Genomic DNA, 26,407 nt, shown 5'->3' with positions numbered 1-26,407 from the left:
GCGTTGGCAGGTGTCATTAAAAGCCTCGATGGTCCCCTGCAAGCCCAATGACCCCAGCAGTGGGTAGGGAGTTTGGGGATCTCCGTTTCCCCATCTGCAGTAGGGGTTCCATGCAGCCAAGGGCCTGCCGGGGTCACACAGCTGGACGGGAGGACGAGCGGCTAGGCAGGCCTGCCCTTGGTGCCGTTGCCCCTCCCCAGCCAGGTGGGTATGGCAGGATCCCCCACAGGACCCCATTATGGGGGGTTGAACCTGACAGACGGGGGGCGAGGCCTGAGGGTTCTCCAAGCGAGGGGTCACACGCGCTCAGGCTGCCTCCTGCCGTGGAGGTGCGTGAGGGACTGGTGGGTCCTATCTGCACCTGTCTTGCTGGCAGCCCAGGCCCTGTCCTTCCTGACCCATAGGAGGGTCTGCTGTCCTGAGCAGACCTGGGCTGGACCCAGGTCTCCCCAGCCCCCCACAGCCCTGGGCTGTCCTTCCTCCTGGTTTAGTGTCCTCACCGGCTGATGAAGCCACCCTGCCCTAACCGCTTGTAGACCAAAAGGCTTAGGGGCTGAGCCACCTGCTGCAAGTGACAAGCAAGGTCAGCTCCAGGGTCAGAGCCCCAGCCTCGTGGTCTTTGAAGCCCACCTGGCTCTGCTTCCTGAACTGTGGCTGGGGAGCCAAGTGCTAGGCCAGCCTGCCCCTGCTGGACCCCGATGCTTGGGGGTCAGTGGGGAGGACAAGCAGGAGGACCGCGGGGCAGGTGGGCTTTCGTGAAGTGAGGGCCCTGTGCCCGAGGAGTGCGGGCACGCAGCGTGTGTGCACTCAGGTGCTCTCAGGCGCACATGCCTGTCTCCTCGTCCCACAGCAGCTGCAGGGAAGAGCAAAAGTCGCCCGGCTCCGCCTCAGGTGGGATGGAGACTTGAGATGCCCATGTGTCTGGAAGTAGGGGCAGTGGGGCCTCTCGCCAGTGGGTCAACCCCAGACCCAGCCTCTGTCCAAGACCTCCCTCTGCCTCATGCAGTGCGCCCACCCACCAGAGCCCTGTCCAGGACAGTCCTTCCAGCTGCCAGAGGGCATGAGGGCCACGGGGAGCTGGCCCTCCATCCTGCTGCAGCAGCTCCTGACTCGGCCCCTCCCACAGGCCATCCCCCTCCCCCGCAGCTGCCCCAGGGCTGGCAGGGTACAGGGCGGCTCCCTGTCACTGTCGCTGGTTTGCACTTTGGGCAGATGTACCCCTGATCTTCACACAGGAGCCGGGGCTCCCTGCAGGATCAGGGCAGGCTCCCCAGCAGGTGCTGGAGCCCCCACCCAACAACAGCAGCACCCCAGCCAAGAAAGGCAAGGCACATCAGCACAGGATGCAGGGGCCAAAAGGGCTTCTCATGGGGCGGGGATCGTGTCCCGCCTGGCCAGCCGCCTACCTGCAGGTCCCCAGGGGGCTCCCAGAGGGCCTGAGGAAGCCTGAGGACCAGGGCCACCTTCACCGCAGGGCCACCCAGAGGGCTCCCTGCAGAATCCCAGTCCTCAGATGCCCCAGCCAGGACGGGTCCTGCAAGGCCCTGTTGTCGCCACCCCTGGGCCCTCGCCACAGGCCTTGTCCATGACACTCCAGCTGGGGGACAGATGGCCAGAGCCAAGGACGAGCACAAGGTGACCTCGCACAGGGGCCAGCCCCAACCCAGAGCACTGGGAATTCCACAGGGACACACGTGACCTTTACCTGGACTCAGATTCACTGCAGAAATGGAAGTTCTAAAGAAAAACTTTAATGTCATTTAAAATCTTAGTCATAATATCCTTGCTGGCCCTGCAGGTCACCTCCTGCTGGCAGCCCTCCTGTCAAAACAGGGCGCCCCTGGGCACTCAGGGCCTTTCTGTCTCACCAGGGGACAGGAGGGTGTGGGTGGGTGGTGGCCCTCAGTCATCCCCACTGAGGGCTGTGGCCATCCTTTATCACTGAGCCTGGGTGTGGCTGGCCGTGGGTGCCCAGCAGGTGGGAGGCATGGTGGCCAGGGGCTGGGCTCAGGCTGGCACATGGCCCCTGAGTCTGCCTCTAGGACTTGTCCTTGGAGGGTGTGCTCTTCCTTTGGCAGTGTCCCCAGCTGGGGACCGTGGGGCCCTTGGGACATCCCACTGTGCACCTGCAGGGCTGCTTTCTAGCTGGGGCTGAGATGCCACGGGCTGGCTCTCCAGTCACCGGCTGCCGCCTACACGTCGGTCTCCACCCGAAGCCGCTCCATCCTGCGCACGTTGCCCTCCACGGCCACACGGCTGGTGATGCAGCGGGCAAGGTCCTCAGGAAACCAGCCCGTCTCTCCGTCCCGGAGCCTCTCTCCATAGAGCCACCCTGACACAGACGTAGCGGGGTGCTAAGAGGCAGGCCTGGGCACTGGGCACCGGGCACCGGGCCCCCCACTAAGAGGTGCCTGTCCCATTCTGCAGGTGCATTCTGGGCCCTGGCTGAGCGGGGGCCCTAGGAGAGCAGGCCCCTCCCCATCTAGGGCACGGAGTGACAGCTTGCTTTCCACCCTGTGGCCTGGGGACAGAGTCCTCCCATTGACCAAGTCCTGGAGGGAGGAGGAGGCCACAGCACATGCCCCTGCGCCCTTGCAGGCCCGCCCCGCCTGCACTCACCAGCCTCCTTCTCCATGACGAGGACCACATCGGCCTGCTGCAGGGTGATCTCGTCCGCCTCCTTTGCAAAGTAGGCCTTGGTGACCTCCACCTGGGGCAGCTCTGGTGGGCAGCGGGCATCAGTGGCCAGAGAGTCCAGGCGAGGCTGAAGCAGGACTCCCCACTCCCACCAATAGTGCCGCCCGGAGTCCCAGCACATGGACGGGGCAGCATCCCCGGGCCAACACAGGCCCTCCAGAGGCTGAACAGACCCCGCCTTCAAGGCCAAAGCACCCAGCGTGTGCAGAAGGCGCTCTCTCCCTTGAGGGACAGGGCAGCGCCAGGGTGGCTGCCAGCCTGCTCTGTGGCCTCAGTTCCCCAAGTTATGGGGTCAGGCAAGGCCTCCTGAAGGGGTGAGTGGGAGATGGAGCTGGGCCTATGTGTTCAGGTACACACACAAACGCACACACGTGCACGGGCGTGAACATGCACACACACACACCTGGGCATGCTGCCACAGGGCGGTGTGTGCACCACGGGCCGGATGGGCCTCTCCTTCCTCAAGCTCTGCTCACCTCCTTTGTTGGTAAGGCCCCTCCACTGCTTCTCCTTGTAGGTAAGTGCTGTGATCCACCGGGCCCGGTCACTTCTGGGGGCCAGAGAGAGTCAGTGAAGCCTGCTTCCTCCCTTCTATGAGGTGCCATGAGCCCCCGTGTGGTGCCAGTGCCTGTTCTGTGTTGGCCACCCGAGTGCTGACCTGCCCCACTGTCCCCAGCTCACTGGGCTCCAGCTTTGGCCGTCCACCTCACTGCTCCATGGCGGGTGCTCCTGCCTCAGCCTTTGCAGGGCTGTGCCCCCGACTGAGCATTCCCACCCCACTCCTTGGCATTCTGACCTAAATGTCACCTGGTCAATAAGAGGACTCCTCACCAACCGCACCCAGGCCCCATCCCTGCCTGCTTTCCCGTATCCACCCCTCCTGGTCACTGGATAGTTCAGTCGCCATCTGCTGACGCGCCCTCCTGGGATCGCAAGCACCGTGTGGCGGGCTGTGCGTTTTGTTCAGGGCTCTGCACCGGGGAAACGCCCGCGTGTGGACCTCATGCCGCCCCTTCCCAGGGAGACCCTCCCATCTTACGCGGAGTCTGAGGACAGCAGGATCTGCTCCTGGCGCCCCTCACTGTTACGCAGCAGGGTCACCTGGAAGGGGTGTGGCACGGAGGAGCTGCGGTTGCCGCCTCCCGGGAGAGAGGGCTCCGAGGGCTCCAGCTTCCTGACCTGGATGTGGTCCAGCTGGGCATAATCCTGGACCACGTAGCTGTCCTCGCTGTGGGACACAGGTGTCAGAGGGCTCCCTACTAGAGTTGAGGCCAGGCTGCCCACAGACACTCCTGAGAGCCGCCTCCCTCCCGAGCCCACAGTGAGAGGCCGCAGCTTTGGAGTCCTCCCCATGGCCTGGTCTGCCGCCCAGGCTGGCAGGAAGAAGCCCTACCCACGGGCAGGAGCCAGTGGCCACTCTGTGTCACGTGGCAAGAAGTGCTAAGTCTAGAGACCAGGACACAGGGCTGTTCCCTGTCCCTCCTGGCCCCGCGCACTCCCCACGTCCAACTCTTCTTGGTCCTCTCACCCTGCCCATTCCCTAGACCCCAGGCTCCTGGCCAGACCCACCTCCTCTTCTTGGTGACGACCAGGACATCACTGAACAGGAATAGGTAGCACGTTGGCCGGCTGGCGATTTTCCTGAAAAGCCCAGTTTCCTCCAGTAGGAAAAGCTCCCCACGCTTCAGCAGCCAGCGGGAGGCAGAGATCAGGGGGAGGGACTGGGGACAGAGAGGACAGATGAACAGGACCCTTTGGGGGGACAAGACGGGCGGTGTGGGATGAGGGGCAATCCCTGTCTGAAAACTGGCTGACCAGCTGGCCGGCCCCCACAGGGCAAGATGTATCTGGGCCTGGGATAAAGGTGCTGTCCTGGGCCTGGGCCCTGACCCTGCCTGCAGCCTGGGACAGTCCTGGGCAGCCTCCAGTCAGGCCCACAGGCTCACTTGGCACTGCCCAGTGTTCCACCTGAGCTGGGGACAGAGCCCAGCCCAGGGAATGGCACTGGGCATTGATGCAGATTCTGTGCCCCCTGGGAATGAGGCCTGGTCGGGCCACATGCTAGCACCTGGGGCCTGTCCTGACCCTGATTGGAACAGCTCCCTCCAACCCTGGGGCCGGGGCCTCGTTGGGTGAAGGGGGATGGGCACCAAAGGATCCAAACAAAAGAGGGCAGGAGATGGCGCTCTGCTGGCTGGGCCCTGCTCCTGGGCTGGCAGTCCAGGCCACTCCCACCTCCTGCCCAAATGGTCTCCTGCTGGACACCCACAGAAGCCCCAGCTCCTCCCACCTGTGGACACCCACAGAAGCCCAGCACCTCTTCCTTTGGGCCTTTGCCATGCTGGCCCCTACCTGGACAGCCTGCCCCCACCAAGCCTAGACCAGACCGGGTGGGGATGAGAGCCCCACCCAGGGTCAGCTAGGCCTGTGACCAGGCCCTTGCTGAGGCTGGGGGTGCCGTGCCCGAAACGTGAGAGGACTCGGAGCTGAGCACAGGAAGGGCACGGGGGCAGCAGTGGGTGGCCCTTGCCCAACACCTCCTCCTCGAGGCCCACCCCAACCACCCCAGGAGCCTCCTGCCCTGGGCATGACCTCTGAGGCTCCACTGAATGACCCTGACCTGGGTGGCCCGTGACTTGTCACCCAAGCCAGGATACCTCTGAATGGACAAGGTGGACTGGACACCAGGACTGAAGACCCACACAGGTCCACTTTGGGGGATGGCTGCTGAGGCTGTGGGTGCTTAGGGGTGCTCAGTGGAGGCTAAGGTCTGAGCCCTGCCTGCGGGGAGGGCACTGAGGGTTGCCCAGGTCCAGGATGGAATATCTGTCCCTTTCCCGGAGTGTAATTCCCGTGGGACACAGATCTGGGCTGGCCTCAGGTCACCCCTGCCCCTTGGTCCTCAGTGAGGCCCTCTCTGGCCCAGGATAAGCCGGAGGCCAGGCCTGTTGCCTGCTGCTTGCGTTAGTCCCCTGGGGCTGGAGCCTGCCCCTGTGTGCACAGGCCAGAGAGGCCCATTTCCACTCTGCCTGGGCAGGGGTCCTGAGCTGAGGGGGCCGTAAGGGGCCCGCTCTGGCCCCAGGCCTCTTCAGCAGGCGCCCCAAGGCTTCTCGCCAGCTCAGGCCCCAAGGTGGGAGCCCTGACTGAGACGGAGACAGCGGGGAGAGGGGTGGGGTGGGCAGGGGCCAGGGGCCTGGGCCAGCCCAGCACCCACCTTGACCTTGCCGAAGTCCAGCTGCGTGTGCAGCGTGTACATCTGCTCCGTGCGCTCCATGGTGTGGGCCCCCTCGTTGCACTTCCTCACCAGCTGCAGGCGTGGGCAGGTCGTGAACAGGCGGGGCAGGTGCTGCCCACCACGCCTGGCTCTGCGGCTCTTGATGCCAGCCCTCCCCTTCTGGTGGTGCGGGTGGGCCTGGTTCGTCCTGTGGCCTTGCTGAGTCCCACAGCTCCAGGCCTTGGTTTCTCCATCAAGACCATGGAAAGCTCGGGATGGATGACCCGCACCCTCCCTGCCCAGGGTCTGTGCCACCAGGTGGGGGGGGGGCAGAGCTGGGCAGTGCACACCTCCCTGCCCGGCCCCCTCACCTTGCTGATGGCCTTCAGTGCACGGCTGGCCGCCTTGTACCTTTCAGGGTGGCCTTGGGTCTTGAGGCAGAGTGTCTGAGGAACATACCAGGTGTGAGGTGCTGAGGCCCTTCTGGGAGGCCTGCAGGAGGGGGCTCCCCCATTTCATTCTAGGTGGGCTGCAGGGGGGTCAAGGGCCCCAGAGGGTCCCTGTGGATGGACACAGCCCCTGGGGCTCAGCCAAGCCAGGCTGATGAGAATGGAAGCTGGAACCCCACCCAAGCCACCTCCCCTTAGCCTGGGGAGCGGCCCCTGGAGGCCGGCAGCCCTGTTTCTATGCCACTTGAGGCCACCTCTGAGCCTCCCCGAGCAGCCGTGGGCTCAGCTGGGTATTGCGGGGTGTGCTCGCTGGTGCACGCGGGCGCTCCATTGGTGGTGGCAATCACACACTCACGTCCGTCAGGAGCGGCAGCCGGGTCACCCGCTGCATGGGGAGGATGAGGAAGGAGATCATGGGCAGGCCCCCGCAGGCCGGCTGCTTCTCGATCTCCCGCAGGACCTCGCGGAAGGCGGTGTTGCTGCTTCTGCAACAGAAGACACAGTGGTCCCTCCAGCTGCTGGCGGGAGCCTGGCGGTCTGTGTGGTGTCGGCGGCCACTCACGTCAGCCTCTGCAGGGTGCGCTGCTGGTAGACCTCGTTGGAGCAGTAGGCCACGTAGGGGTGGAAGTGCCGCTCGGCGTGCTCTTCCAGGATGTCACTGATGTCCTCCACGCACACCTGCGCCTTGTGCCGCTGCTCCAGGGCCTCGAAGAACCTTCAAGGGAGGCAGGGTGAAGGGCGTCTGGGGGATCGGCTGCCAGGTGCGCACAGGAACACAGACGTGCACACCCACACAGGTGTGCACACGCATGCTGCTCAGCAGGCTGGATGCCAAGCCTGACGGGGCCTGGGGTGGGAGAAAGCAGGGTGCCCGGCAGCGCGGCTGGGAGCCACACTAGCTCCTCGCAGGCCTCCCTAGTGCATGGCCCTGGGCCTGCCCTGGGAACCAGCTCTGGGACAGAGGCACCGCGCCTAGCCCCTCGGCACACAGAGGGGCTGCCCTGGAGCCTGGAGGGACAAGGTAGGCCCTGGCCAGCCAAGCTCCCTAACTTGGCTGGAGGCTGCTTGGGGGCTGGGCACATGAGGCTTCCAAGTCCATCCATCTGTAAGGAGCCGCATCCTGTTCTGAGTGGGCAGCTAGGCCAGAGCAGGGGGCAAGCCCAGCCTCCTGAAAGACTCCTTGGAGGTGACCCCCAGGCCCAGACCTCCAGGAGGTAGACTCTGGCCCAGGGCCATGACAGGTGAGCTAATCTGCCACCAGCTGGCCCATGGCCCACCCGGTTCTGCTGGATCTGTGACGGCTGCCTGGTGTGTGGGCCTCTAGTCCACCCTTCAGATGCTCACAGAGCCAGACCCTGAGCCGGTCCACTTCTCCCCGCCCTGGCCAAGGAGGTGGGGCGTCCTCCCATACCAGACCTCCGTTCCCGAGGAGCCCCTTCCTGGGTTGAATATGGGCCAGCCAGACCCTCCATTCACACAGGGGCCTCCCTTCCTCTGGGCAGGAACCATGAGGAGCCCCTCGCCATGGGAAGCCGGGCAGACAGGACAATGGGTCAGGAGTAGATAGCCTGGATGAGTGGGTGGTGAACACGTCCACTAGGCTGGGATGCTGAGTCCAAGGTTTCAGAGAAGTCTGGGAGAGACGGCCATGAGACAGTGACCCCAATGAGTGCCGATTCCCAGGAGAGGCTACAGTGAGTGGCTGGGGGAGGTGGCCAGGGAGTCCCATCCCAGCAGCGGCCAGTCCGAAGCCCTCCAGAGACCAGAAGTAAATACAACACCGCTCAACACAGAGGGGGACTGCACTGGGGGACAGGAGTCTGCGTGGGGGTGGGGTCAGTACTGGGGAGGGGCAGCTGCCACCCAACCTTCCCTCCCCCCCGCCAAGTCAGGGCTGGTTCCCAAAGCAGTCACTGACACTCTACAGGAAGCCCCTCTCCAGGGACAGGACAGTCCCCTGTGCTCTGACCCCCGCAGCCCTGAAGCTTCTTGTTGGGGGAGGGTACCCACAGGCAGCAGACTGCGTGGGGCTCATAAGGGTTGGGTTAATTCTGACTTGAAGGAGTCAGCAGCCATTTTCCAAGGGCCCAGCTGGAACCACATAACCTGACCATCTCATCCAGCCCACACAGGCCCAGCAGGCACCAGGCCGGTCAGGTCCACCAGACTGAGGGGCAAGGAGCAGGAGGCCCAGGGTCTCCTGGGGCACCATGGCCAGGGGGACAGAGTCTGAGGGACTGGATGCAGGCAGGCACGCAGGCCTCATGGACCTGTGCCTGCGTGGCCGGCCCTCCCCATGCGGGCCCTGCAACCAGAGCCCAGCACGGCCACCAGACACTTCTGGGCAGAACCCGACCTGGGGCTGCAACTCGAGGCTGCCCTGGCTGGTGAGCACCGTGGGCACTGCTGCTGTGTTGGGTAGGCCCCTGGCACCCGCGCCCATGACACCTTCCATGCCCAGCGCTGGGGTGGGGGCGGCCACCCCGTGGACCCAGGCTGTGTACCTGGGTGCTCCACCTGTTGAGAAAGTCTAGGACGCCCACCATCCTGGTGCTCAACCTGTCCTCACGGTCAGCTCTCGGTGGCCTCAAGGGCCCACGGAGGTTGTCATCCTCCATCCCAGAGAGCAGCTGTCCCAAAACTGTCCCACACACAGAATGCAGGCCAGGTTTAAATAGCCTGCAGAGAGCATCCCAGTGGTGACCAGCTAGGGCAAGGTGCCCTGCCCGGGGACCCAGGGGGACGCAGGCCCAGAGGCCGTGTGGGGAGGGTGAGCGGGACTCACTTCTGACTGGCGCCCTGGACGTCCAGGATGTTGGAGAAGAGGTGGTGGTGCTCTGTCTGGGTCATGGTGGCCCGCAGCTCCGGGGACTGCAGGAACTCTGCCACCAGGATACCCAGGCTGTGCAGGTAGGAGAACTCGGACGTGAGGATCTCGAAGATGGCCTGCAGTGAGACCCACGGTCAGCTGCCGCCCAGAGCAGGGTGCCACCAAGGCTGGACAGGCGGGCGGGGCCCTGGCTGGCACCATGGGTGTGGCCGTCCGAATGGCCTTCCCGAGTTGTGAGTGACCTCCCTAGGTCTGCCTTTGGGCTACTTGTGAGCTGCAGGAGAACAGGCAAGGGCCCCTGTCCTTATCCAAGAAGGGGACAGGATAGCCCCCGGATACCACCTGAGGATGCATGAGGTGACCCAAGGGACTGACCGTGCCTGGCCTGGGAGGTGGCCTGTGGGTGGGGGGGACATCCCCGTGGCTCTCCCCCAGGGTGTTGTGTGGCCACGCGTGGCTGGGCAGCACCCTCTGCTTAGCAACCCTTGCCTGTGGCCTTACCTCCTGCCTCTTGCGCTCCTCCGTGGACAGCCTGTCCAGCAGGCCCGACTCCACCACCTGAGGGGCACAGGCATGGGGAGGGGCTGTGCATCCTGCAAGTTGGAGCCAAAGTCCCCCTTTCTGTCCTACCCTGGACCACAGCCAATGTGGGCTCAGAGCAGTCCAGAGCGGGTGGGGGCCTGGACAGTTGCCCCATCAAGACACCTACAGCCTCCTGTGTGCCTTGGGGCAGCCCCGAGCAACCAGGTGACCAGAGGGATAGGTCAAGCGGGCAAGCTGGGGAGAGTGCAGGCCCCTGTGGAGGGGCAGCGCGGGGGCAGGACAGGCAGGCGGGTGACACGGGGCCACAGCGGTGGCACTGCAGGGGCGCTCCGCCCTCAGGGCCATGGCTGGCGGCTGTCTCGGCTGGAGTGTGGTTCCCTCAAGTCACGGCACACCCTGTCCCTGCAAGCGTGCCAGGACAGGCCAGCCTGCCACCCTGCCTGGGGTGCCGCCTCTGCATGCGCTCCACCCACGGGGCTGGCAGAGGCCATCGCAGCGCCAGGGCCCCACGCCACCTCCTCCCAAGCCTGGGTCTGGATGCCCGCAGTGTGGCGGGAGGGTGCTCATGCTCCACCCCACAGGGGAGTAAACGTGCACTCCTGGACGTTTCCGTCTGCCTCGCCCTGTGCTGGGCCCTCCCTGGGGTTCCCTCGGCAGGCAGCGCATGGAGAGTCCCTGCCACAGGGGTGGCAGACAGAGTCCCACTGTGCTGAGATGAAGGGAAGCCAGGCCCACCCACCCACTGCCCATCGTGCCCAGGGCCCTCAAGCCTGTCCAGCACCAGTGGTGCCCCTGACCCTCGTGCACCAGCATCACTTCCCAGCCCTGCTCTCCAGTGAGCCCACAGCCCAGTAGGGCAGGGACGTCACGTGGGCAGAGAGGGGTGGCCTGGCCCTGCAGCCCCTCTCTGCCGCCTTCTTACCCAGCCCCTGCCGCGCTCACCCGGCAGGAGGGTCTGGAAGGGGGCCCTGCACCCACAGTGCCCCGCAAGTCAGCCTAAGCAGGGATGCCCGTCACACGCACAGCGACAAGACAAGCTCACGTGTCCCCAGGGCTTTCCTCCCCAGGGACCACCCTCAAGGTGCCCCTCATGGAAAGGACAGCCCAGGCAGGCCTGGCATTGGCAGGGGCTTTTGGGAAGCAGCTCCAAATGCCTGTGAGGACCTGGCCATCACAGCTGGACAGGAAAGAGCCCTGGGACCTGCTGCAGCCACCCTGCCAGCCTCAGCCTACCCTGCCCTACCTCTGGGAGCTGGCTCCAGGTGACCTGGGCAGGCCGGTAACTCTTTACTACAATGGTGGCATCCACCTTCTGTGCTCCCTCAGGACTGGAGGGTTCATCCAGCAGGTCATCGTCAGACTCGTGGCTGGTGTTCAGGCCCCGCTCCCGGATCTCCTGGTAGAACCCGGGGTCTGGAGAGGGGAGCAGAGTTACCCCCATACCTGGGGGCTTGGAGCAGGCCGAGCCCTCCCAGGGGCCCTCCAGTTCCCTTGAGAGCATCAGGTAGTGCAGGCCCTGGGACAGGCTTCCCTCTGGCTCCCGTGCTGAGTGTGGCCAGCGAGGAGGCAGGTGGCAGCCTAGTGCAGAATGTGGCACCTCCAGGCCAGGGGCAGCAGACAAATCAGAGCCCTGCCGGGGTCAGCTATGCGTGCCCAGGGGTGGGCAGGCTGGGCTTGAGGTGCTGTTCCTAGGGCCAGGTCACACTGCAAGCCCCACCTGGGCCAGGCTGCGTATCAACCGTGTCTTGAGACCCGGGTGCTGCTGCTACTCTCCTGGGGACAATCTCTCCTGAGAGGTGATCACACAGGAGGCCCAGGTCCTTGCTCTCAGGCTGTGGCCATCCATCCACAAAGCTTCCAGGGGCTGCGAAATTCCTGGTGGGGCACTGAGCCGTGGAACTTTGAGCAGAGGCTGGGTCTGGGGCCTGAGCCCCATCTTTGCTGGGCCTCACTGTCTCAGCAGAGCAGGCAAAACACCACCATCACCCTCCCTCCTGGGCCCTGATATCTGCCAGGCTCCCCTCCCACCTGGAAGATTCCAGGCAGAGCACAGTGGGCAGGAGTCTGTGCCCTCTGATCTGGCCGGGTGGGGTGTGTGGGTGAGTGTGGGGGCTCTGTTTGTTCCCTGTCCCTGGGGTCACATGAAAAGGAGTCTAAGAGAACTTCCTGGGTCCACCAGAGCTGCACAGTCAGATCAGCCCCCGGGACCTCAATCCCTGGCCTGGCACATCCTCTGAGCCATCAAACCATAGCCACCCCACAACCCCGGCCCAGGAAAGCCCAGTGAGACTGGCTTCAGCTGGCAGAGCCCAGCCCTCCGCTGCCTCTGGGAGCCACTTACCGTCCTTGAAGGAGCCCTTGTGTGCACGTTTCCGTCCCAGAGTCCTCTGTGCCAGAGACAGAAACACCAGCAGTCAGCAGGGAAGAGGGAGGTGTGGGTCTACGCTGATTCTGCTCGGGGACCCAGACTCAGGGCAAGACTGAAGGCCAAGCAACCAAGCAGAGGCCTAGACAGGCAGGAAGGCCCAGGGCAGGTGAGGCAGGGGACTGAGGCTGGCCCGGTCCAGGAGGACTGTATGGAAGAAGAGCTGAGCTAGTCCCTGCTAGGGAGAGTGGGGTGGGGATGCTGGAGTCCAGGGAGGTTTGGGGGGAAGTCGAGGTGGGCAGGCGTGCCTGGCAGAGGGCAGAGCAGGGGCGGCAGGGTGGGAGCTGCCTCATCCCCAGGCCTTGGAGATGAGGATCTGGTGTGGCAGGAAGAGTAAGGACTGGAATTGCCGGGGCCCCAGAAGCCACAGTGGGGATGGCAGAGGTGGCTGGGGGACGGGGCTCTTAGGGAGTACTGCCCTCTGCCCACTCAGAGCCCACACTTCTGGCTGGGACACAGAGTTTGGCTGGTGCGCTGGTTCCAGGAACAACAGCTGGTTTCTGGGCTCTCAGAACCGGTTGGGGCCTGAAAATTCCCCTTACGGGCCAGGGTGGGGTGCTCCAGCCACTCCTGGCCTGCTCCCTCCCCACCCGGCCTCTCCAGTCCCTCCTTCTGTCCTCCTGGGCCCCACAGCCCCTACCAGTCCTTAGGGCCACACTGCACCTCCTCTGCCCAGGGAACTGCAAGGAGGGGCTGTGCCTGTGGCCCAGCTGGGAGCCCCAGCGGTGAGGGGTCCTCAGGAAGTGAGTCTGGGTGTGGGGCCACAGAGGGCAGGTGAAGCAGCCCTGGAGACGGGGCCTGGTGGCACCGTGTGGAGGGCCCCATTCTGGCCCCTGGGTAGAGCAACCCACGCAGAGGCCCCGCAGGGCCTGGGCATCCTGGAGGCACAGCAGGGGTGGCCGTGAAGGAGCACGAGGACCTGACTCAGTCACCATCGGCCCCCAGTGGGCTGTGCTGTGTGCTGGGGGCCACTGCTCTGACAGGCGGTCTTTGCTTCTGGGGCTGCAGCTCAGGGTCCAGGCAGGAGCCTGGATGCAGGAGGCAGCTGGGAGCAGATGCCCCTGAGTGAACGTGCCCTTCCCAGGGACACTGAGCCTGCTCCTGGCACCCAGGCGCAGGCTGCTCTCTGGAGCATGCCACAGAGGGAGGGCTGTCCTCTCACTGACACGTGGGTGCCGAGGCCCAGGAACTTGTTCTACTTGCTCGGGGCCACACAGCCGCAGAGCCCCGCCCCAGGACGTTCAAAAAGGTCTGTCTGTCCCCAAGCCTGGGTCCGCTTCTGGACAAGTTCACGCAAAGCACCCAGAACAGGCAGACACCTCTGTCCCACAGAGGGAAGGGTCCTGAGTCGGCAAGACTCAGAAAAAGAGAAGCCCCTGGCGGACCCTGCCCACTGGGTGAGCAGACCAAGCAGCCGGCTGTGGGCTCTGGAGGCCCTCGGAGCCAGGTCCTGGCCAGGGGCAGCTCTCCCAGAACATGCCTCCTGCTCTGTGGCTACCTGCAACAAAGGCCTGGTCCTCCAGCCATGGGGGGACTATGACACAGGGGCAAGGGATATGGGTCCAGAAGCCCCATCGGGTGCCTCTGTCCTCCTGGCTGCAGTGACCTGAGCAGCCCGGCCATACCACCACCCAGGGAAGCGAGCACTGCCAGCCCGGCCCCAGGGCCACAGAGGCAGGTGGGGCGGGCACTCAGCAGTGGTCGGGCTTCTCCCACGCTGCAGGCAGCTGGGCGCCTGCCCACCGGCCCTTCTGAGGCTGTTGGGGCCTCTCAGGCAGCCTGAGCCAGGAGGGTCACTGCTGCAAAGCCATCAGCCGAGCAGGCGGGTCCCTCCTGGGCCTCTCCTGTCCACTGGGGTGGGAGTAGGGATGCTGCAGCCTGAGACCTGGCAAAACTCCCAGCTTCTGGAGCCTCCGCTGCCTGATAGGACAGGACACTCACACGGAGGGCCTGGCCGTGGGCCCCGCTCAATGAACTCGGGGGGTCACGAAACGGCAGATCGGTGACACAGGTATAGATGCAGACGAGGGAGACCGAGAGGGTCAGGCCACCTTCCTGCCTGCGGGCTCCTGAGCCCTGAGGGTACCGCCCATGCCTACCACCCAGGGGGCAGTCCCCTACCTTATTTTTGGCTGGGCACCGGGCAGGAGGCTGGCTGGACTCCTCAGACAGAGCCTGGAGCTTGGGGCTGAGCGGCAGGGGCCCCCCCTTGCCGCGGGGCATCTCCGGGCCCTGCATGGCCGCCCGGTAGGATCGGTTTCGCAGGTTTCGCTTGAGCAGTGCCCCAGGGCCTGTGTCCACGTCCATGTCATCCAAGGAGAAGCTGGGGGCCGAGAAGAGCTGGGGATCCCTCCGGGAGGCCTCCTTGCTGAGTACAGCTGCCCCGAAGCTTTGGTGACGGGCCGGGGTCTTGGCCTTGCTGGCCACAGCCAGGTTCCTGGGAATCATCTGCTGGGTGCCCATCTTGAGGGCTGCAGGGCTCTGTGTGCTCAGGACGATGCTCTGGGGCTCCTTGGCCCCTGGGGGTGTTGAGGCCTCAGGCTCGAAGGCGGCATTAGCCCTGGACCTCAGGGAGCCCCGGACTATGGGGAGCCTGGAGGCGGGGTTGCCATTGGCGTCCAGCTGCAGCTCCGAGTGGAAGCGGTGTTCCAGTAGCTTCTCCTCCAAGGAGCCGTCTGAGTGCCGCTGGGACATGCTGGGTGGCCGCAGGTCCTGGGTGGAGGCAGAGAAGGGTCACCAGGGCTTCCCCACGCCCCCGTGGGGGGCAGCCTCGTGCACCCGACATCTGCCCAGTGTGCCAGAGCCCTGGAGCAGCTCCGGAGGCAGCAGGGGTGCGGGGGACAGTGATGCAGGCCAGGGCAGAGCAGGGCAGGTCACCGGCCAGGCCCAGTCACCGAACTCTCCCAGGGGCCTGCAGGGAGGGTGGGGACAGCCTCACACCTGCTCCTGCTCAGGGGCTCATCTGAGGAAGGAGGCCGGGCCAGGCTCCATGGTTGAGGTGGACCCTGGACTCCCCCTGCTTCCCCCGACGGCAGCAAATCCAAGCCTTGAGCTGTCACAGTTTGGGTGCATGGGCTCTGGGACCTGCAGATCAGGACTGGAACCCAGCTCAGGCCTCACTATGCTCGGCACACCTGGTGGCATGGCCATTGGGTCTCCCAGAGCCACATCCACACGGTGAACGTGGGGACTGTTCATCCTGGGAGCCTTCCTGAGGCCGCGTGGCAGTGACCATGGTCCCTCCTTGCTCAAGGCTCCCGGGACCTGCTGGGGACACAGCACTGGCTGCAGCAGAACGGGGACCTGGGCCCAGGCCTGTGTGACCCTGCCTCTCATTGTGCAGCCTCGGCTGGCTGTCCAGGAGCCCTGTCCACACGCGGGCCACGGGCTCTGCCCTCCCACATTCCTGACAGCGGAGGGGGTGGGCAATCCCAGCTCAGGAGGCGCCAGGTCTGAGTAGGAAGAGGGAGCAGGGCAGAGCCCCGGGCCTCACCCTGCCTGACGTAGGCCAGGAGCCCTCGGGTGTGCCCTGGGGCACTCTGGCCTGTGCCTCCTGACAGTCCACATACCTGAGCCCCTCTCCATGCCTTCGTCCTCTCTGGTCACTGACCTGCCGGCCACGGCGCTGGTCCCTCCTCGGCGTGAGGCAGGGTCACCCTTCCTGCCCCCTTGGGAATGAGTCCCAAGACCAGCTTTGGCCAGCGAGGAGAGACGCAGTTAGAAGACACACTTTCCTCTCCCAGGCAGAGACGCAGAGCCTGGACACAGTGACCACAAGCATGTCCAGGAGGAGCCCTGGTGGCCTGAGACCCGTGGCCAAGATGGGCAGTGTCCTGACAGACCCAAGAGAAGCTGGGAAGGAGGAAGGCCCGTGTGGATGCACGGTGCGAGGCTCACCTGAGGGTCGCGCCCATGTAGCCAGGTGGGCCCCTCACTCCTGGGCAGGCCTGGCATCTGCAGGCCTCATGGCACCAGCCCCGGGGCCCTGACCGTGCCCTCCCTGCACAGGGTACACGCGCTTCCGGCTGCCCTGCAGAGGCCTGGAAACCCCATGTCCTCAGGAACAAGGGCACGGCCTCTGCCTCAGCTCCATCCGCACCACGGGCACAGCAGGGGTGTCCCCAGGTGTGGCACCGTGAGGCGTCCACCAGCTGGGGCGGGTCCTGTTCAAAATGGGGCCCTGCAGCCGCGAGGCCACTCCAGTGTGACGGGGACTGCCTTGGGCCCAGGACACTCACCCTCCACGCCGCACCAACGGCAGGAGGCCACACGAGGCCTGAGCGCCCACGTGTGACAGGAGAAGTTGCAGCTCTAATCAGCGCCCCTTTAATTTTTATAAAAAACAAGGAAGCTGCCGCCAAGGGGACTTCGCTCGCCCAGAACCTCGAGTGTGCTAAGATCCATTCCCAGAGCCGCCCAGGACAGCAGCCTGGCGGCGGACAGGAAGACGAGGCTCGGCCACATGCCATAGGGGTAGGCTCTGGGCTCAGAGCTGGGCCACAAGGTCCCCTGCCATCCCCATGCTGCCCTTGGGGTCCAGCAGCAGCTCTCCTTCCCGAGGGAGCTCACAGCCAGAGGTGCGGGGCTGGGGTGGGCTCCCTGGGCCCTAGGAAGACCGCCACTGGCCCGAGAGTCACCGGGCGGGTCCCAGCCCCAGCCCACCCTGCACACGCACTGTCTGCCCCACCCTGGGGGCTAAGCCTTGGCCAGGATCCCTTCCTGAAGGGCAGTGGGGCAGAGCTGGCCACAGGCTGACGTAGGTCAGTGCTGTCAGAGCGACTGCAGGACACCAGGAAGCTGGCTGTCCCCTTAGAAGCCAGCAGGCTTCTCCCAAGGCACAAGTGCTCTGCTTGAGCCACCCAGGAAGGCAGTGCTGCCACCTCTGGGCCCCAGGGAGGGGAGGGTGGCCTGGGAGCCCCGGCTGCCCCCGAGGGAGGGCACATTCCTCAGAGCGTCTGACCGCCCAGCTGGGACAGCAGCAGCAGGCCTCCCCCAGAGCTGTGACCGGCCCTGATGCGTGACGCGCGGCAGAGCTGGGCAGAGCTGGGCAGGGCTGTGCCGCCAGCATCACACCCCACGTTAACTTGCTGCGACGCACCCAGGCCGGGAGGAAAGTCCATTTATTCAGACTGCCATCAGCCCCGCGGTCTGTGGCTGGGCGCTGACGCCCTGTGTGCTCCATTCACCCCGGGGCACTCCACACGGCCACAGAGGGGCAGCACCACAGGGCACACAAGTGTCCGCCGGCTTCCTGAGCCAGTGCCCAGCTCTGGCAGGCAGGGCGGCTGCTAGTGGGTGACACAGTCCCTGACAAGTGGCAGCCTCTCCCAACAGAGGGTAAAGTCCACTCCAGGTCCAGAAGGTGCCCAGGCAGGAACCCGTCCGGTGAGGCCCTGCTGGCCGTAACCTCCGTTCCCAGCAAGGCAGCCGCGCCCAGAGGCCTGGGGCACTGCCTGCCTGGGACCCAGGGCTGAAAGGACAGCAGTGTCCCCAAGGGGTGAGGGCAGCGGTCCCTGCGGCAGGAGCGCTCGGGGCAGGGGCTGCCGCGGGCACCACCTGGCAGTTTGCATTCTGGTTTCAGCTATGTCAGAGGCATAGGCCACGCCTCCAGAGCCTGTCTGCCCAGAGGCTACTGCACTACTGCCCAGGGGCCACCACTGTGGGCCCGCACAGGCGCCGCCTGCAGCTGCCTTGTTCAGGACTACCCTCCAGGCCCGTGCCCCAGCGTCCAGGCCTGCTGCTTCTCGACAGTACAGCCCCCACAAGCAGCAACCACTCCCGGTTCCCACAGACCCTCTGGGCTGGGGACTCTGCAGGCCTCCAGGAGATCCGGGGCCGCCCCTGTCCACTTCTCAGTGCGCAGAACCCTTGGCCCCAGGCTGCCTCCCATGCTGTGCCAGAGCACAGCCCAGGCCTGGCCTCAGGAAGCAGCTGGGGCAGATCTCTCATGGCCTGAAAACGTCTTTTTCTGCCTTTGCCTCACCTGGTGACTGCGTGAGCTCACAGACTCCCTTGGAGACTTCTTCTTCCAGAATCACGACGCTTCCTTCCCTTGTCTTTGTCGCTGGCAAGGCATCCCAACCCCCTTCCGATTTCTCTTTTTGAAATTGTGACCTGTACTTCTCTCGATCCTAGCCCTGTGGAGGGTTTTGGGACCCCCAAATTCATTTACTGAGTTAGGTACCTGGTAGAACTTCCTATCTGCTTGCTCCTACTCTGGGGTCTGCATGTGGCTTGGTATTATGTTTTGGATAATTTCTTCTACTCTATTTTCTCTTTCAGGGACCCAGGAAGAGCCCCACACACCCTGCAGCCACCAAGAGGGTCCCAGCCCAGTCTACCTCACATGCTCACTGACAGCCCCTGGCCTCAGGGGCTGAGCCTCTGCCAGGATCCCTCCCTGAAGGTTAGCAGGGCAGGGCTGGCCACATGCTGACTTAGGTATACCCATTAAAAAGTACTGAAACCTCTGATATTTTCTCCCCTTTTTTTGGTCTTTCACTTTTTTCGTCTCTTTGTTCTCCTTTAGGGAGAATCCCCCTACTTAATCTTCCATGTCGTTTTCATGTCCTCCAGAGATTTGTCTATTGCCTTCTCATTACTCTTTATTCACAGCAGCCTGTTCTTGTTTTATGGATACAATGTTTTCTATTAGAGGACAGGACCACTTGTTCTTTGGAACAGATTTTCTTCTGTTGGCTGGCGGTTGGAGCTCAGTTCCTGTACACATGCTCTCCTCCTGTGTCTCAGTCCCTGGTTGTCTGACTCTCACGCTCAAGGCTCTCCTCAAACATCTGCATCAGCTTCTGCTTCTTTTTAGGGAAGAGGCATCAGGCTAGCGGGAGGTAATGTGTTCAGTGCACACACCGGAGAGCACATGATCTGCAGTGCTCTCTGGCACCCCGTCCTATCCCATGTCTGCATCCAGCAGTCTCCTCCAGGATGGCCATCTCAGGAGCCAAGAGCTCAGACCCTCCTTTCAGCTGCCTTCCGAGCAGAAGCTGGCCACACAGTCTGCAAAACATATTTCCCAGAGGCCACAAGGGTGACAGAGGCAGATCTGCTCCCCAGCAAAGGCAGCCAGGATTCTCTGAGCAGGGAGCCCCCAGGGAAGCTCTTACAAAGACACATTGTGGCAAAAGCTTCAGGCTGCTTGTCCCTGATTGCCTACAAGTCTGTGAGCCCTTGGGGGGCAGGAACAACCTCCTGTTCACACCCTCACAAACAGTGGGGCTCAATCCTGGAATTGATGGGTGAATGTGTGACACTAAAACCTCTGTTCCTTCTATCCTAGCCTCTCAGTCCAGTTGCCCCCACCCTATTTGACAGGGCGGGGCCTCTCTAGCATCTGTCAATCCAACCCTGATCAGCCCACAATGATGCCCTTGTACTTGGGTAATTCTGCCTGGCCAAGCTTGGGACTTGGAGTCCCACATAATTTAGGGACAGGATTTGGCTTGGTAAACCACAGCACACAGCAAAGAGTTCCATTTGCAGAGTGGCCAGGGGCTTGGGGCCAATGGGGGGCAGCTCTGCCCACCAGGGGAGGCTTGGCAATGCCTGGAGACACTGCAGGTGGTCACGAGTCCTGTGGGCTGAGGCAGGGATGCTGTTAGCATCTGCAGTGCCCGGGGCAGCCCCACAACCAGCTGGAACAGGCACTGAGGTGGAGACAGCCCTCATGGTGACTTAGAGGGTCACATTTCTGGTGGGGTGGGGAAGCCCACCCTGTGTGCCCAGCTTTGCACACAGCCTGGTTCAGCCCACAGCACCCAGCTGCCACTCTGTGGCTCCCATCTTTAACTCCACACATCCATAAACCTAGGCCCTGTACCAGACTTGGCTGGTACCCTAGAGATCCCCAGAGGAACAGGATGGAGCACAGCCTGACCCTGACTGGTCCCCTGCTGCCCCAGTCACCAGCTATAAAACAGCTACCCAGATGGTGACTCTGGTGGCCCTCTCACCCACTCGGTCCAGCCCCTCCTAAACTTCTGGAAGGTGGGTCTCTTCCCTTGGGCAGGTGAAGGACCAGGTGCGGAGAGAACATGAGCTGCCTGGGTCAGCGAGAGCTAGGCAAGGAGCCAGGCCCCACTCTGACCTAGATGGCTCTCTGAACCTGGAACCTGGTGAGCAGGGATTCCGGATTCGTCCTCACTGCTGCAGATGGATGGTCACCTGAGCACAGGAGCCAAGCTAAGTCGACAGAAACTGAAACCAAAACCCCAGACGGAGCGGCCGGGCCCCCTCCCAACACAGGCAGGCTGCTGTCCTCAGGGCAGAAGGTCTGGGGCCTCCATGGGCAAGCCGTGGGGACCCCAACGAGCTGTTTCACCTGGGTGCCTCGGTTCATCACCAGGGTGCAGAGGGACTGCCCTCAGGGGCTCATGTGGGCCAGGGAGGACCCCAGTGGAATCAGCCCTGCACACCCTGGCAGCAAAGGTTCCCCCAGAGATGTCCAGGTGGAGCGGGCGAGGGAGACGCCTCCAAGTCACCGAGACTGTACTCCTTCCAGGAAGTCCCCAGTACCCCCCACCTCCCCCCAGGACTAGGGGTGCCTCCTCTCAGCCCACAGCACCTGCTACTGCTCACGTTCTTCTCCAGGCTATGGACATGAGGGGAGCAGGGCTGTGACTGTCTTGTGCACTTGTCCCCAGAACAGGACCTCTGCAGCTGCCACCCTCCGAGGGACGGGTCTATCATCCCATTTTACAGATGAGAAACCGAGGCTCACAGGCTTAAGTAGCTTGCCTTAGTTCATTCACACCCAGCAAGGATCTTACCCCAGAGGAAACACACGGGGCACCACACCAGGGATGACCGGTGGAGAGACAGGGGTGCTGTCTGGGACCCTCCAGCTTGGCCCAGCCAGGTACCGCTGCAGGGCCCACACAAGGCCTGGCCCTGAGTGTCTGCTAGGGCATCCCTAACCCCCACCTTGGTAGTGCCTGGGCTGTTTACAAGGACATAAGGAAGAGAGACCTTCCTGGGCTCCAGGTGGGACGCAGAGGCCTCCGGACACCTGACATGGCAGCCACTCCCTGATTCCCCGCCCACCTGTCAGGTGCTGGGCACAGGCCCCTGCACTCACTCAAATCTCAAAAGGGACCTCTGTGCCCATTTCACGGAGGAGGAAATGGAGGCCGGGCAGCTAAGACGGCTTTGTGAGGCAACCCCTCCCCACCTTCCCAGTTGGAAGCAGGGCTGACCCTTGGGTGGCTGCCACCAAGGCCGCCAGGGAGGGGACGGGAGGTGGGTTCTTCATTCTTGGGGTCACTCTGAATCGGGCAAAGCGGGTTCGGAGGCCCCCGGCCGCCTCCCGCCCCCTTTCCAGCTCTGGTCCGCCTCCCGGGTCGTGCACCCTGACGCCCGGCCCGACCGCCCTCCCAAGTTTCCTTGTAGTCGGGCAGCGGCGGCGCCGGGGCGCGGGGCGCGGGCAGCGGTAGGGTCCGGGCCGGGCCGGGGCGGCCGGGGGCGGGGCTCGCGGGGAGCGGCGGGCAGGGCGCGGGGTCGCGGCCGCCCCGAGGCGCGGCCCCCACTCACCTGCCGGGCTCACCTGCGCGGGGCGGAGGAGCGGCGCGCGGCGGGGGCGCGGTCAGCGTGCGGGCGCCCGGCCGCGGCTCCTCCCCGTCCCGCCCACTTCCTGTGCGGCCGCGGGCGGGCGGCTCGCGGGGCCGTGGCCTCGGCGGGGGCGGGGCGCGCGGGCACCTGCTGGCCGGCGGCGACGCCGAGGCACCTGGCCGGCCTGCGCCCAAGTGACGCGCGCGGGACTCCCGACCCGCCGAGTCGCCAGCCCGCGCCCGGCCCTCCCGCTGGGAGGCGGGCTTCCGTCCGCGCCGCCCTCCCTGCTGCGCGGCCGCCTCCTCCAGGAAGCCTCCCGGGAGGGAGGTTGGGGCGGGAACTGGTGGCCGCACGAAGGCCCCGCCCTCGGCCCAGCCCGGCTGCCAGGGGCGCCCGGGCACTGGCCTCCGTGCTGGTGAGGCATCTTCCGCATCCAGCCCTTCAGGAACACCGATGCCCGCGTGTGCAAGCCCGGCCTTCCCGTCCCGGGGCCCCGAGGTCCAGGGCAGAGCCTGCAGCAGCGCCACAGCACGAGGTGCAGGAATCTGCTCCCGGGGCTGGCCGGCCGCCCTGTCCCGGGAAGGGCCATTAAGAGCCCTGGAGATTGGGTGGGGACCCAGTATTGGGTCCCAGCGCCCAGCAGGAGCTAAGCCCTCAGGGGGAGGGAACAGCCAGAGGAGAGGCTGGGGCAGGTGGGGGCCAGGCTGGCGGAGCGTGGGGCTAGTCCCATCCTGAGAGCCGCAGGAGCCTCTAGGGTCCAGCACTGGGGCCATGTGACCAGACATGGCTGTCTGGAAGTAGACGGGGACAGCCTGGCCACCCTGCCCCTGCTTGTCCCCTCAGGCTGGGGGGCTTACCACCTGTGAAGTCAGATGGTTACCTTGTCCCTGTTGTCACATTTTCAGTCACTCTGGATATGACATTGCATCCAGATTCTTTGTCACCTTCAAGATACTTCATTCTGCCCCAATCCCCCTCAAAATATGGTCATCAGAGCAGACCCAGTACCACACTAGGCTAAGGGAGAACACTCATTCCTCTCTTTTGGATTCTATACCTCTCCTAATATAGCCGCCTCCTGCTGTGGCTCTTACCTGTGCCCAGCCCACAGCACAGAGCCCAGGGCCCTGTGTGTGGCAGGGGCACAGTGAGGGCCTCGTGACACAGACAGGACCTGAAGTCGCAGGACAGCCAGGGAGCTGCCCGGTGTGCCAGTCTGTTTCTGACCTGTTCTTTAGGAGAGGCTGTTGCTGCGGATCTGATTCGAATGCTTTGGCTGGGCTTCCACACAGTCCTGCACTGTCCCCAGGCCTTGGTGCGGTCAGTAAGCAGGGCACTGCTTGGCCAGAGCTGGCCAGAGCCCTGACCTGCCCACTGACCAGTGCTGGCCCCCATGTGCTTGCTACCCCAGGCCCTTGGGGCTCATGCTTGGTGTTTTCTTAGGGGTCCTGGTTTGAGGGGTGGCCTTGCCTGTCACTCCACTGTCCCGCCCACTCCCTGGCCCTGTACTGGCCTTCCCATCCCCCGTTCCCCAACGGCTGCACTGAGGCTGGAGTCGCCCCGTACGTGCCCCGTATGGGGGTGTCCCCTGGGCATGACGAAGCCTGGCCACCAGCCCGGCTGGAAGGAGAGGAGGGGCCGAGACTCACCCACTAGGCTCCCTGGGCCCTGGGAGCAACCTTGGTGACCCTTCACTTCAGGCAGCTCCTGGGAAAGGCTGGTGGCTGCTGCCCCCTGGTGGTCATCATGGGTACTGCTTCCTCAAGACCCAGCCTGCAGGAGGGATCTGGGGATTAGGTTGTCTTGGAGCATCCTGATCAGAGGGGAAGCTGAGGCCAACTGGACAGAGGCCAGATGGAGCAACGAAGTGAGGGGAGGCCAAGGCCTAGGAGGGAGACTGAGGCCTGGCCCCTGCCCTCTGGTACTGTCCTGTGGAACCTTCCTTCAGAACTCTACCCAGTCCCTGAGGGTTGCCCCACCCCGTGCCACTGGCCATTCACGCCCCCACGGGCTCAGCCACCCTGAGTGGGCTCTGCCTCCAGACTGGGCCCCCGCTGGCTCCCCATGGGTCAGAGACAGTGGTGCATGGTGGAATCACACACCTGCCGCTCACAAGGACCTGCCCAAGAGGCCGGACCCAGGGGAGTTGCGCCATCTGCTGGGAGGACCCGGGAAATGACCAGGGACTCTTCCAGACTGACGGAAAAGTGCATGTGATTAAAAACAGGCAAATCAAAACTCCACACATCTCCCCCCAACTGAGAATTTAAGCTTTTCAGGTACCACGGCCACGATGAGGCAGCTGGTGCCAGACTCTCCTCCCGCCATGACAACTGGAAAGCTGAACCAAAGCAGTTGCAACTGTTGTGACCTGGACAGCCGGGGTGGAGGCCCCACCCTGGGGGAGGGAGCAGGTGGCTTTCTGCTGGAGCAGAGGCAGAGCCAGGTGGAGGCTGGGGGACTGGACTTGAGGACCGAGCCCCGGAAGGGGCAGCAAGATGGAGAAGGAGTGCTGGAGTCCCCTTGCAGCTGGCCACGTGCTCAGCTGAGCACCACGGAGCGAGGCCTCAGGAGGCCAGCAGCAGCCACCCCGTAGAGCTCTGTGGACCAAGACACTCCTGCGTCCACGAGGGCAGGAGCCACTCAGTGAGGAGACCTCACTGCTCACCAGCCTCAGCAGAGCAGCCCCATCTCGGGCAGCTGCCCCGTCCTGTACCTGGAGCAGGGCCTCACAGCAAGTTCAGGAGGGGCCAGGCCGGTCTGCAAGTACACGAGGTGCCTGTCAGCACAAAACTCGAGCTGTGAAAGGAGAGGCAAGGAGATGCAGAAACCCAGCACCGCCGGGGCCTCCAGCACCCAGCACGAGGTGGAGGCGTGCGGCACGAAGCTGTGATCTAGGGCTGGGGGGAAACCGGTCGACAGGGAGAGACCCGGAAATGACACAGGGCAGACTCACAGGCACGGCCTTTCAAACGGCTGGTATGAACATTCCCCAGGATTTGTTTCTGTTCTTGTTTTGTGTGGAACCTGGGCCTCACCGTGCTAGCCAAGCTCTGTAACTCCGAGTCACACCCTGGCCCCTGTCCAGGGATTTAAAGGAAGCCAGGACCATAACCAAAAGGGAGATGGAGAGTGTAACGATGAATCAAAGGGACATTCTAAGGAGGAAAATGAACTGTGTGAAATCAGAAGCCAGCGGATGGACTTGGCGGCAGTTTAGACACTACAGGGAGAAAAGGATCGATAAGGCCAAAACCAGGATGATCCAAGCCATCCACACTGACACCAGAACAAGGGCCCGGGGAGGCATAAACAGGTCCTGTGGCCCAGGAGACAGGCCGGAACAGTGTGTGTGGTTGGAGGTCCAGGAAGGGCAGGGGGAGAAGATATGCTAAGGAAATAATGGCTGGAATATTTCCAAATATGATCAGAAGCATAGATCTGCAGAGCCAAGAGCCTCAAAGCATCATAGTACAAGGCAAGCTGCAGGGAGTACCTCACTGTCTAGGGGCAGGGAACCCACGGCAGGGGGTGGGGGGAGCGCGAGGGAGAGAGAGACAGAGAGAGACAGAGAGAGCACGGGCGTCTGTCTTAAGGGAACAAAGATGAGAACGTCTTCCGGCTTATCAGAAGTGCCACACGCCGAGAGAGCCAGAACACGGTCTTCAAAGCACTGAAAGTAAACAGGACCCTCAACCACGGTGTTCATCGTGAAGTGAAAGTATCCTTCAAAAATGAAATGAAGACATTTTAAGACAAAAGCTGAGAGAATTCATTACCAACAGAACTGCACTACAAAAAAATGTCAGAGTAATTTTTTCAGGCTGTAAGAAAATGATACCAGATGTAATTTCAGTCAAGGAATGGAAACCCTTGGAAATTGTAAGTGTGTGGCTAGATACAAGAAACTTTTTTCTTCTGCTTCAAAATTGTTTAAAGATAATATATTTTTAAAGCCAAGATAACAACAGCATTTTGAAATTTATGACATATGTAACGTAAAATACATTACAATAAAAGCACAAAGGACAAAAGAAGAGAATAGAAATATACAGTCATAGAACTCATACTTTTACATACAGTGGTTCAATATCACTTAAAGACAGAAAATGATAAACTAAAGACAAATACTGAAAACCCTAGAACAGATGTTAAAAGTTAAGTCAAAGAGTTATAGCTAGTAAGCCAACAGAAAAGATAAAATAGAATATTGGAAAATATTAATCCAAAAGAAGACATGATTAATATTTCCTAGTATTAGGAAATAGAATAAAGAGAAAAAATACAACAGATATTACCATTAGAAAACAAAAAGCAAGTTGGTAACTTATATTCAACCCAATCAATAATTATGTCAAATGTGACTGGATTAAAACCACCAGTTAAAGATTCTGGATTAAAAACACCAGTTAGAGATTATCGGCTGGACACGAACAAGACCTAAATATATCATGCTTATTAGATGTGGTGATTCACATATAAAAATAACAAAAGAAGATACAAAGCGTTCATGCAAACACCTGTCGTAAGAAAAGAGGAATAGCTACTAGGGTAAGAACAAGTGGACCTCAGGACAGGAATATTGCCATGGGAAAGAGGGACTTGTAATAATGATAAAGAGTTCCACTGACAGTGATCCTGCATCACAACGGGTTCAAAGTGCATGCAAGAACATCTGGGCACTGGCC

At 62.6% G+C, this 26,407-nt stretch overlaps 1 protein-coding gene across 3 annotated transcripts; it reads right to left on the bottom strand.

Annotated features, from left to right (window-relative positions):
- Positions 1 to 1,729: 1,729 nt before the first annotated feature.
- Positions 1,730 to 21,848, bottom strand: ARHGEF16 (Rho guanine nucleotide exchange factor 16). 3 transcript variants are annotated; one of them, XM_079149061.1, is made up of 15 exons: positions 21,715 to 21,848; positions 14,280 to 14,870; positions 12,075 to 12,120; positions 10,977 to 11,146; positions 9,692 to 9,748; positions 9,146 to 9,306; positions 6,923 to 7,075; positions 6,716 to 6,845; positions 6,283 to 6,357; positions 5,912 to 6,004; positions 4,267 to 4,418; positions 3,737 to 3,925; positions 3,174 to 3,247; positions 2,620 to 2,721; positions 1,730 to 2,332 (listed from the first exon to the last, which is right to left on the bottom strand). In XM_079149061.1, the coding sequence occupies exons 2-15, from the start codon at positions 14,850 to 14,852 to the stop codon at positions 2,193 to 2,195; spliced, it is 2,115 nt and encodes a 704-aa protein (XP_079005187.1). In that variant the 5' UTR covers positions 14,853 to 14,870; positions 21,715 to 21,848; the 3' UTR covers positions 1,730 to 2,192. The 3 variants fall into 3 exon arrangements, with proteins under 3 accessions (XP_079005187.1, XP_079005185.1, XP_079005186.1); XM_079149059.1 differs by having other exon boundaries at positions 21,702 to 21,845; XM_079149060.1 differs by lacking the exon at positions 21,715 to 21,848 and adding an exon at positions 15,769 to 15,899.
- Between the last annotated feature and the right edge of the window lie 4,559 nt (positions 21,849 to 26,407).

Source organism: Sciurus vulgaris (genome assembly GCF_902686455.1).
Source record: "Sciurus vulgaris genome assembly, chromosome: 1".
Taxonomy (NCBI): Eukaryota; Metazoa; Chordata; class Mammalia; order Rodentia; family Sciuridae; genus Sciurus; species Sciurus vulgaris.
Note: the sequence above shows the minus strand (reverse complement) of the source record. Positions and strands in the feature narration are given on the sequence as shown.